At 31.5% G+C, this 13,088-nt stretch overlaps 1 protein-coding gene across 1 annotated transcript in view; it reads right to left on the bottom strand.

The window, feature by feature from the left end:
- The window catches only part of LOC127702994 (uncharacterized), a 49,162-nt gene that overhangs the window by 5,668 nt on the left and 30,406 nt on the right, over positions 1–13,088 (bottom strand). The window contains exons 16-19 of the mRNA XM_052207357.1: positions 5,673–5,825; positions 4,164–4,344; positions 2,373–2,557; positions 851–1,102 (exon numbers count right to left, since the gene is read on the bottom strand). Coding sequence (XP_052063317.1) covers positions 851–1,102; positions 2,373–2,557; positions 4,164–4,344; positions 5,673–5,825 — 771 coding nt within the window. The remainder of the gene's footprint in view (positions 1–850; positions 1,103–2,372; positions 2,558–4,163; positions 4,345–5,672; positions 5,826–13,088) is intronic.

Here is a 13,088-nt window from a genome sequence, read left to right on the forward strand (position 1 = left end):
CGCAGCACTGTCATCAGAAACGCTTCAAACATACAAATTGTAAGCCAAATATGTATAAATACTTGAAGACAACATTGTATGGATTAGAACTTTTAAATTTTCATTTGTAAATTACTTGAAGGTGAAAAAGTATCATTTGAGCTTCATGTTTTACCTTTATTCAAAACACAAAGAGTCTTTAAATATTGGGATATGTTTTTTTCTGTGCATATATAAATCATGTGATATTGATTATGATTAAACATACCTATTGTAAGTCGATTGTTTTATTTCGTTATAGGAGAGGGCATAACTATGTAGGAATATACAATACTATTGAATGGTTCGTATGAACTATTTAATAAGCCAAACATCACTAAATAAACGGAAAAGGTATGAGCTCTGAAATACATTAGCAGATACTAGTTTACAGATTAGAAAAAGAAACCACGGGAAATGATGAATAGGATGAAGTTAAGACAATTAATCGAATTACAGGATGATAACAACCATTAACTAGTTAAGTTTTAACCTAAAAGATGATTCATCTGATACATTATCAAGTTTGCCCTTTTAAAATAATCTTAATATTTCAAAAGCAGAAGGTCTGAAAGCTTTTATTTTGGTACAATATTATGTAAAGTCTCATCTTCGCTGCCTTCAAATCAAGACGCCATGTTAAAAATTGGTAAACATGCTATCAATTCTGGTTTAGTATTTCTAAATCAATAACAAACCGGCTGAGAGATACAAAGATAATAAAACCCACAAAGAAAAATGTACTTAAAAAAAACCTTTCCTGAAAACGTAGGTGTATACTTTAAGGTATAAGTACCACCTACGATTACTACCATTAGCTGTACGTACGTACCAAGGTTATACAGGTTTTTAAAGTCACATTACATGAATACTTCTGGTCATCGTAAATTACCATACTGATATCATCTCCAAAATTAATGCCATCATATGAAAGACTAATGTCATATCCGTCTGACATTACTGGTCCATTTGTTGATCTTTTCTTTCGTGAAAATGGTAGCTCCAGAGAAACCATGTATAGGTTTCTGTATTCTGCCAAAAACATTTCCTCACCAGGCGTATAGATAACCTCTTTTTGAAAGATCTGCAAATATTGGGTTGAATATTTCAATATTCAACGCTGTTATATATCTTAGATATATTTTTTAATAACAAAACTATCACGCAAATTGTACATTACGTATGTATATGGCGGCTCATATTGATCGCATACAATTGCATGCTTAATGTATGCAGTAGCGACAACATATACTTATGCATTCCTCATATAATTATTTAAGATGCTGTGTCTTGAATAAATCAGAAATAGCAGTAATAATAAGGTTTGTTTGGGTTATAACATTATATCTTACTTATCAAAACTGTAGAATGACTTTTCTACAAAATTGTATTTGTGTAGTTTCTGATTTCATGGTTCATTTATTACTTTTTGTCCAGATTATTACAAATATTTGGATGAAGATATTCAACAAACAAATTTATTGTTCATGATTATAAAGTCGTTTATCGAGCAACGAATAGCAGAAAGTATAGTGATAAGTAATAAATAGTCGTTGATAAATTAAGTTGTTGGTTTTCTCTTTTGAATTACTTTATTTTTTTTTCATTTCGAGGCAGGCTGTAGCTTATTATGCGGCATGAGGTTTGCTTTTTGTAGAAGGCCGTGAGGTTATCTCCAGATGCACAAGACTTAAGTGACCCGTAGTTGATTTTGACATCCCTTTAGAATTATTTTTTTATTTTTAATTGCACTTCAAGAGAGGCAAAAATACCAAATGGATATCTAAACGCATAAGTCGAAGATAACTGGCAACGCCATGGCAATAAACGAAAAACGTCAAAAAGACAAACAACAATCTATACAACACAACATAGAAAACTGAAGTATGAGCATCACAAACCCCACCAAAAACCAGAGGTGAATTCAATGTATGGCAGTTTGCATTTTTGATTAGTTGGTTTCCACCACTACTGGTGAGAAATAGATTGTCCAATGCGCATGTTACTCTTATGTGCAGTTCTATATTTGACGTTCGAGGACCTCAAAGTTAGAGTCAAGACAAAACATAGCAATTTAAGGTATGTTGTCATGCATGATTGGGGTTTTCTTATTATTTTTAATTCTTTCACTTTTAATTTCTTCTTAATAATCAAATTCATTTTTCAATGCAATGAATTTGTGCTTCAAATTAAAGCAATCTGAAAAAAATAGTTTCGTGGTAAGCTTTTAAAATTTTATTTAAGTACAACGAGAGATCAAGATAAGTCAAAATGAATAATTTGCACCAAACAATATAAATAAAAAACTGAAAATGATGTTGATTGTACCAACTACCAAGCAATAAAATGAATACCTGAAAATATTTTATCTTGCACCAAACAGTACTTGACAAAAAATCCCCTAAAATGTTTGTTGACTTGCAAGATCTAGTTCTGAGTTTACATAAACCATCAAAAGGTAGACTTGTATCACTAGGTGGTACTGATATATTATAAGAACAGTCTTCACCAATAAACTCTCTGTCACATGTGCAAACTCCTGAAAGTACATTGTTAAATAAAGCCGCCAAGAAGAACATATGCTGCCACAATAAGTAGCGTTAAGTTTTAGAGTTACTAGTTTTCATACATTAGAACTTATCATCTTTTCTGAGTGTATATAGAATTGCAGCACATAATATTCCAGACCCGTTTATGTCCTTTATGAATAAAAGGTTATCGACATTCTTAAATGCATTCTTCTATCAATAAGTTTTGCAGATGTATATGAAGTCGTCATAAGCCTCTGAACTTATTTATTATGTTTAATTTAAAAAAAACTTGAGGTTAGTCGTAGAAGTATTAGGAGAGTCTTTGGTTTTGTAGTTAGAGAAGCATATCTCTGTGCTTATAGCTTTTTCCTATGTAAGCTATCGAGTTTTATTAGTTTTTCCTTTTTTGTTTTTGAGAATATATTGCAGTAACCACCATCCTTTGTGACGTGTTTGTTATACAACCAAGAAATTGTACTAATTGTGACTTTAAAAACATTTTCGATGAAAACTTGATTATTTGAATCTACTTTTTATTAATTTATTTATTTGATTTCATATTTATTCACAGCTCTTGGACACAAAAGTATTTTTTGCACTTATCTTGCCTCACAAACTGAATACATCAAAATAGATATGAATATCATACACATGGAGTGTTTATGTCGAGTTGTTATTCCGATGCGTTCTACCGATGCTGCTTACTTGACAAATTAACAAAATTGTTTTCAATATTTCTGTGCAAACAGCAACTGATTGGAAATGGTTAACGTAGTTAATTTCTCAATAAAGTTTGCGTAAAACAGTATTAACAAAAATATCTAACTCCAAGGTAAATTCAAAAAGGGGAAAGTCCTTAAAACCTGACAAAATCAAAAGTTAGACAATATAAACCAACGGCACGAATAGAAAACAACTGTCATATTCCTGACTTGGTACAGGCATTTTCCGATGAAAATGGTTCGTAATAATACCAAAAGTTTAAGTGGGTTATACCTGGTTTTATAGCTAGCTAGACCCTCCACTTGTATGACGGTTGTGTAAAGTTCAGTTATATTAACAAAATTGGATGAGCAACCCAAACAGACATAATTTGTTAATGTGAATCTAGCAGACAAAACTGTGTTAACATACATCACATATATTCAACACAATTGACTAAAAAATTACAACAAACACAAATAAATATGACAAAGACGCCAACAAAAAAGTTATTGATTCAGAAGTTGATAGTTAATCTGAGAAAGACTTCAACAAAAAAAGTGTAGTTGGTCGTACATACAATATTACACCGTACTAGTATACACTTTCCAGATAAAAAAAGTGTCATTTTGTTGCGTTATTATTTTTACAGATACTTTATGTCTTTAAACAATTTCTCCATTATAATGCCCAAACGCGAATTATATCCTTGTCTATGTTCTTTCTGTATAGGAAATTCTTCTTTCACATACAAGTTTTGTAATAATATTTGTCCACTGTTAGCTAAATGTCCGTTATTCATGTACACCCATTAAAATAAGGATATTTATTTTCAGTCTTGACGTTTTATTATAGAAACACGTCTCGTGATAGTCGGTATCATTTGTGTTGAATCAATAATTGCAAGTTTACCTGATTTGCATTTTCCATGGCTACTACAGTGATTTGGACAGAGAAAACCTGTAGCATATTCTAATAATGTTTCTGATCCTTGCTTTGTCAAATAAAGCTTCTCCGTTTTCACTAGCTCTGTCATGATGAATGTTATCATGGCATTAATAGTGTCTTGAAGAAACGTCGTGTCTCCTGTCAGCTATATGTATTTAAAAAAAAAACGACCATTACAAGAATTATTTTATTGTATAAATATTTTTTTTCTCAAAAATCTGTTTTGTTTAGTTGTTTAATACCAGAAAAATATTATCTATTGCTAAGACATTTTCAATATACCATATTTCACATATCATTTTAACTATCTCGAATAATTTTACATTTTTCAAATCAACTGTCTCAAAAGAACAGCCAAACTAATTAGCTCTTGTGTGATGCAGTCATTAGAACTGAGGACATATGCAGATAATCTTCCTGTTTTTTTTCTTCAATTTTTTGTAATAACACGTTTTGTGATCCATTCATAACATGGCCTCTTTTCCTCGAATGTGACCTACCGAATAAGACTTATTACCTGGTTTGTACTTTCATGAGCAACACGACAGATGCTACATGTCAAGCAGGATCTCCTTACCTTTCAGAGCACCCGAGATTACCACTAGTAAAAGGGGTTCGTGATGCTCTTGCTTTAGTTATAAGTGTTGTCTTCCTGTTAATTTTTTATTTTTCAATGTATGTGTTGTTTATAAAGGTAACAGTGTCATATATTCTTTGTCATGAATAACGTGTTTATATGTCAAATTTTTACATTCGGTCAAGTTTCAGGATAAGAACATATACTTGTCCGATGGTTTATTGATTTGGTTATGTCTTAGGGCTAGGTAAGATTCAATATCAAATCCGCTATTGTGTGGTGTCTAATCACTTGATATAACTTATCAATGTATTTTACAGGAGTAATACGATGAGTGTCGCATGTGCAACAGGATCTGCTCATCCTTCCGTAGAACCTGAGACCACCCCCAGTTTTTGGTGGGGTTCGTGCCCAGTCTTTAGTTTTCAATGTTGTGTTTTGTATACTTTTGTCTTTTGGTCTTTTTGCTATGGCGTTGTCAGTTTATTTTCGACGTATTAGTTTGAGTATCTCTTTTGTTTTCCTCTTATAGTTGATGTGTTTCCATCGGTTTTAGTTTGTTACCCGGATTTGTTTTTCTCAATTGATTTATGACTTTTGAACAGCGGTATACTACTGTTGCCTTTATTTTATACATTTCGCCTCTCTGTTATTACAAACATTTAATTTGATTCAATGATTATTAAGATACTGATTCATATAAAAACCGTATCAACACCGGCAAATGCTTATGTTATCTTTCAAATTAGGCTTAAATTGAAAATATACGATGTTAATGTTTAATATAAAATAATAAAGTAGCAACTATTAATCCTGCGTGCTTTATATCTAACAATAATGTCTGGCTTGGAAAAAACTTCAAGGTAAACTGTTAATTTTTTATATATATAACTTACCTCTATATCACTGACGCATGATTTTATATAACTATTTACAGGGACATCTACATATGTGCTGTAAACATTTTCCGGAACAACATTTTTAATACTGTCATAACATGTCTGGTAAGCTTTTTCTGCTGTCCAACCGTTTCTAAATGTTTTTGGGGGCTATAAATAAAAAAATATATACGACCTTAAGGAGATAAACTTTAACAAACAGCTTAAAGTCATATGAAATGGTTCCTTTTAATAATAGTGCTAAGGAAAGTTTGAACCAATGCATGCCTATGTACTAATCTAAGTCCTCTATGCACGATTTTTAGATTTATTTCGAATCCATAACATATAATCGATCTTAACACATCTTTCAATCTGTGAAATCTTTGCCTGCTAATTTACTTTCGGATTTAATTGTCGAAGCTTACCGATCGTGACCTCAATAAACAATCAACACAGAATCAAAGAGCATGTGAGAATTAAGTGAGATGTAAGACATGCAATAAAGCGATGTTTATGGTTTTTTTTTATATTTTCCATGCGTTTTCATCTGTTAATTAAACTTTGTTATGACAGTTGTTAAATGAATTGTTGGATTCAAATTTTCTTTCAGAATCAAATACACTATCTAACTTTTTCATTTGTTTACTTATTCTTTCATCACGGTTTTTTCCTCGCATTTGCACTGTGCGGTTGTCCAAGTTATAATGAGAAACAGAAAAGCTATCGGCGACTTAGAGTATGGGAAGACAATAATTCAATAGCTATACATTTCTGACGATTTTGATAGGATACAGAATTTTCTTTAAAAAGAAACTCAATGTACTCGTGTTTTTTAGTAAATCTTAGCAATTCAAGTATATAAAACATATTCAACTTTTTTTAATTTTCAAATATCAAATGACTTTAACCTCGTGGTAAATTTTATCATTAATTTGTTTTCCAAAACTTCCTTTATCGAATGATCGTTATTCGGAAACACTGTAATCGGAATCCAAAAACATTTAAAAATGATGAAAAGTGGGTCGATAGCACTGCTGATGGACGTTTTATCCCCGAGGATATCAACAGCCCAATAGTCAGCACTTTTTTGTTGACATAAAATATCATTGAGATGTTGATTTTCTGTAAATTTACTCTTTATAAAAAGTTGAATTATTCCAGACACATGTCTGTTTATTCCTATTTATAGATTGCATAAGCCGTATTTGGCACAACTTTTCTGAATTTTCGGTTTAAATGCTCTTCGACTTCGTATATGATTTTGGCATTCTCACTGTTGTGTTTGGAGTGCCTCTGAAGAGTCTCGTGTAGAAGAACCGGGCGTTTCGCGTATGATCCTGGTATCTATAAAGCGTTTTTGTAAGCCATAATATAGAATACAGAACAAGAGTTTGGAAAAAGCTACTGTCCTGAGCACTAAGTTTACTATTGTTCGACAATAAGTAAGGAACAAATATTCCCTATGGTAAACAAGTTAGAAGCATTAGACATTTCTTATTTCATGGTATTTCTTAATTTATTGCGGAACTAGGTTGATCGTCTCCCCTTTCATGTGACAATACCCAATGAATTCCTGTCTGATTTGCGTGTCTATGCTGTATCCATGGGGATGAATAGAAGTGAAGTAATAAACAAACATGGGATTGAATATAAGTGGAATAGCAGAAAAACCAAGTCAGACCTGGTGCTTCGACTGGATAAGTATCCCTTGCTGTATGTTTATCCTTCGCCACACGATTGTAAAGTCAGATTCAGTAATAGGTGTCAAAGTAATATTGATGAACCGGTAATAATGTTATAATAGAGATTTCCAATAAAATGACATACGTACCTAACTCGACGTACGCACGTAACGGGACCGGTTATTGCTAACCTACTAATTTTGTTAAATGCGTCATTCAAGTTTTAACTCAGTATTCCTAAACTATAAAACCCATTCAGGATAAATTTTATCAATATCAAGTATTTCTAAGATGATGAAAAACGAAAGAAATCATCATTTTTATATATCACGTGATTATTGAGATTCCCGCCAAAACTTCACTGTCATAAGACCACGTATATACACGTATCTTTACCTATCATACGATTGATTTGAGTTGTCTTTCATGGTTTTGACCATGACTTTGTTTTTGATATACTTTGCAAATGAACCTTTTATTATTTAATATTTGACATGCTTTTATTTGTCGTTATCAGATTGGTGTCCCTTTTTCCTTTCGTCCCTCAATGTTTTATAATATTTAAATCTTGGGTATTTATTATATGACAGAGATTTTTCTAGCAATTTCAGAAATATCGAATTCAAAGTGTTAGTCAGAATTTGTCTCTGTTAAAGTTGATAACTGGGATTGCATCATACTTTATTAAGCATCATTTCAAACGTTCTCTTCTTCTGCAGTTAATCTTGTTTATTTACAATCTCCGATTTTTTTCTAATTGGCTAAAAAAATGTCCTGTCCCAGGTATCTCTGATTAAAAGTAGACGAGAATGCCAATGTATATACTTGTTACACTTTTAAGACAACTATATTGCCACTTCAGTCTTAACGTAATTTTCTTTTTAAAATGTACTTTTAATAAGTAAGGTTTGATATTGTCATAGTTGTTTTTGGATTAAGACAATTCTTACTAATCCAATTAGAAGTGGATTCTAAAACTATCACATATTGATTGAGTTAAGCAAAAATTTTTAGTTTCAATTGTTGTCTCGCATTAGAGGTATATATTTATACATAAAAGTTAAACTCTACGACATATCCATGCATATGATCACCATTGAAGGTGATACACGGCTGAAAACACATTTTATATCAATAATTACTTTGAATATGTATATATGTGTAAACCAAGCTCTCTGAAGGAAGGTTTTTACAGGTTGTTCTTATGTTGTGCTGTTGCACCATTGTCCCAGGCGGTGTCATCCTGGTTTGCCCACTTTTAATTACATGCATATGTAAACATAGGGGGAATTGTTGTTTTAACAATTATAGTTTATTTCTGAATTATAGTCATATTTTTTACCTTTTATTTTACCTGAATAATTTTATAAAAGATACTGTATTCTGCTATTAAATCAAGGAAAATGTGCAAAAATAATTTATATTTGATTTAGTTTATAGCAGGAAAATGTATTGAATTTGACAAATAGACAAAAATGTTTATTATTTGTACAATTAATCACAAATAGTTTTAATTGTTGGTATATTCTGGAAAAAAGTAAAAAAACTAAAGATAAGAATAAATGTCATTTAAATTTCTTTTTATTTATTCAACTTAATTTTTTTTATAATTTACACTGTTCTGAAATTTGATATAAAAAAATCCAATTATTTCTAAAAAATAGAATATAAATGCAACTTTTCAGTAGCCGTTTTTTATAGAACCACTACTACATAGAAGGACCCCGCACTACCAATCACCTGGAAGGATGGCACAACAAAATTGAGAAGCGACTCCAACATGCCAATCCCAACATCTTCGAAATCATTGAGTTACTAAAGAAGACCCAGGCCCTAACAGAATGTTATATTATCCAGTATGCAGGCGGAGGAGCACACCCACCAAAAAGACGAAGATACAGAAAAATAGACACCAGACTCAAACTGCTGAAAGACAGATACCAAAAAAAGACTCGGGGATCAGTGTAATAGACTACTCTGACGTAGCAACACATCTTCTCCATTTGAACTGAACAACTTAGTGAAATATTGTAATTTGTGACTTTGTGAATAGAATAATTTGTGACTTTTGATTATATTTCCCATCATTATACGTAGAGTGCCTCATATTACCTATTTTACCCTAGTGCTTTATTCATTTCCTTTTGTATGCAATGCATTTATAAACTTGATTCATATATTATATAAATTATGTTTTCAATAAAAGAGAACTTATATTGGTGTATTTAAATCATTAAAATCAGTCAGAAACTATTGAATTATTAAGACACTTTTATAACTGCATGTCATTGTTTTTTACATGTATGTTAAATGATTCGATTGAAATGATATTAAGTTATTGAGAGAAAATTTTTTTGATTTATTTATTATTTTTCTATACAAATGAAAATGGAATTACAAAATAAAAAATACCTGAATATATAGAATGATCTTCAATGTATATACCTAAGTTGGAACAGACTATACAAATGTATGCTCATTAAACCTTTTGTCTTTTTTGTTTTCTTTACTAATAGATAATTGGTATAATTAAATGTGGGGAAACCAGGAGTAAACCGTCCCAGGCTTAGGGGGTTGGGGTTGAGCACTCATTCTTTATGTGCCTGTCCCATGTCAGGAGCCTGTGGTTCACTTGTTGTCGTTTGTTCATATCTGTTTATTTGTTTTTCGTAACTTGTTTTGTTTTAAATCAGACCGGTAGTTTTCTCAATTGAATTTTTTCATATTTTTTAAGTTGGTTCCTTTTATAGTCGACTATACGGTATGGATTTTTCTCATTGATGAAGGCCGTACGGTTGCCTATCATTGCTTACATCAACTTCATTTCTTATTGGCAATCATACCATATCTCCTTATTCTTTTTGTTTCTTTTTAAATAAATACGTTTAATATTCTCAGGTAATTTACCATTTAAGAATCAGCTTTCAGTACCTGGGGGTACTTTAAGATCGGTACTCTGTGTCTTTCATCATAAAAATGTAATTGTTTTGGGCTTAATTCAATATTGATAAGTTGAGCTATTTCCAACTGAATTTTACAGGTTTTTTTTCTTATATTGTGCTGTTACACCAGAGTGTTGAACGCTGGTAAACGCATTTAATCAAGTCAAATTCTATATAGGCTTTCCCAAGTCAGATGCTTTCAATTTAGTGGATGTCGTTGGTTACTTTCTGTCATTTTTGTGTTAATTTTACTCTTGTAAAATTGTTTATTTTCGTTTGAAAAGTTTACATTTTTCAAAGTCAATGCCTTATATACTAGTATCTGATAATACGGTATGAGTATTTGCTTATTGTTGACGACTGTAGTCGTAATTCACACCATTTGGACTCTGTTTGATAGTTTGACCCAGGAGTGTAAGGAATAAATCGAAAAAAGAATGCATGCTAAGCATACTAATGCTTTTGAAGAGAAAATTGAAAATATTTGTTGAACGGACAGACTGGCGGACGGACAGACAGGGTGATTGTAATATGAGTGCGGGTACAATATTTTGTCAGTGTATGTATCTTAGATGCTAGTGGGAAGGAAGAATGGATCAAAACGGGGTAATCTTTACTTGTTAAAAAATATTTTTTACTATTTAGAATAATTATTGCATGCCTACTGGATATTAGTACAATAGCAAGTCACAAGGATAATGAAGCTGTGAAACACCATTTTACAATAAAAACTAAGCTTTTTGATACAAAGAAACAAGGAGAAAAATCAAACAAATTATGCAACAATAAGTGATATCAAAACAAAACAAGTGTTGCTAGAATAATAATATATGCACTTACAGCATAAAATATATAAACAGGTTTTTATTAAATATGGAATTGACTGGTAGCAGACCTGCCTCGATTACGGGTTCAATTATTTGGTTGAACAATTCGATCCAGCGAATCGCTATCATTTCATCATCCTTAATATATATGTAATATTTGTCGCTGGATATAAGACATACATCAGTATCATCATCATCATAAATATTATAGCTGGAGGCTTAATCTTCGTCGTATTTATTATAGCTTGTGAGTTTTATAGCTTGAGGCTAAATTCTTATCTGATATTTTAGCCAATTTAAGTCAAGAACTTATTTTATGCATGCATCTCTTTGCTACATGATTTTTATAAATGTCCAAGTTAAAGCCAATAGAGATCATAGAAGTATGTTTATCAAATGATCATGTCTACTCATAAATAAAACAGTAAAAAAGGGATTGACTCGTCCGACTAAAACGAAGCACAAAAACAGCAATTACTAGTATTTCAAAATAAACTCCATGTACCGATCTTAGAGTATTCACAGCTACTGAACACTATCTTAAAAACAACTACAACTAATAAATACAGAATAATTATCCAGTCTAGAATATTAATCAATTATTTCGTACTGTTATACCACTGTCCCAGGAAAGTGGGCCCGTTAACATGTTTAACTCCGCCACATTATGTATGGCGGTGACTGTCCCAAGTAAGGAGCCTGTAATTCAGTGGTTATCATTTGTTGCTGTGCTTTCGTTCATTTTTTGTACATTAATTAGGCCGTTAGTTTTATGGTTTTTGTTGTTTTACATTTGTCATTTTGTGGCCTCTTATAGCTGAGTATTCGGTATGGGCTTTGCTCATTGTTGAAGGTCGTACGGTGGCCTATAGTTGTTAATTTTTGTGTCATTTGGTCTCTTGTGAAGAGTTGTCTCATTGGTAATCATACTTCATCTTCTTTTTTGTACATATCACAAATTAAGTAAAAAAGTACATAAACACTAGAAAAGCAAGACCTTATGTCATGTCAAAAGCACAGAGTGTCTGTAGGACCATTAGTGTTCATAACTGTACAGCAGATTATATGTAGTTTCTATAAAATGTAATGATAATTTATCAGATAAAGATACATGATTATTTTTTAGTGGGATTATATATAATTAAATAAATGAATATTTATATTAAAAAAAAACATCAGAAACAAGAATATGTGTCCATTAGATTACACGCCAGTATCACATTTCCGTGTTAAGTGTGCTCAAAATCCAGGAAAAAATCCAATTCAGTATGTAATCCTAAACTTTTAAAACTCGTGCGAGATGTCTAATGTTCAAACATTGTTGTTTTTAAAACGTATTTATCAAAGTCAAACGACAATCATTTAATTTTTTTTTGTGCTATAAAATTTGTGATTATGGCCGGATCCAAGATATTTGAAAGAGGGCGTAGTTCCCGATGATTGAATTTATACTGCCGAGCGAAGCAACGCGAAAAAATATTGGACGATTTTATACTAAACATTTGTATAGATAACGTGGAAAATGTGAGATGTTCAAAATTACTTGGCGATCGAAAGGGGGAGTACGCCCTCTACCCCTGTATCTGCGAATGCACGTTTAGGTATACATGATCAAAACCTCGTCCCATGCATTATTATAGTTAAAGACTAAAAAGTACTTTTTGATAAATGTATCAATGATATGAATTTCTGCCCACGTCAAATTATCTTGAATAAAATTATAGAAAAATAATTATTTTTAAAAGTTAGTCGCGTACACCTTTTACATTCGGGTGTGTGTTGGAATCCACTTTTTAAACGTTAAAACTTATAAAAACAAAAAAAGAGATAACCTTCTCGCTTCGGATTTCATTATTTCAATATTTTCATGCTAAATGTTTACTTGGTAGTTTTTAAGATTCATTTGTTGAGAAGAACTGAAATATGGGTCAAGTGAAATGACAAGAAATGATGGGTATATTTGATTATAAGTTGCTAGCT

Source organism: Mytilus californianus, unplaced genomic scaffold, assembly GCF_021869535.1.
Source record: "Mytilus californianus isolate M0D057914Y unplaced genomic scaffold, xbMytCali1.0.p SCAF_5, whole genome shotgun sequence".
In the NCBI taxonomy this organism is placed as follows: domain Eukaryota; kingdom Metazoa; phylum Mollusca; class Bivalvia; order Mytilida; family Mytilidae; genus Mytilus; species Mytilus californianus.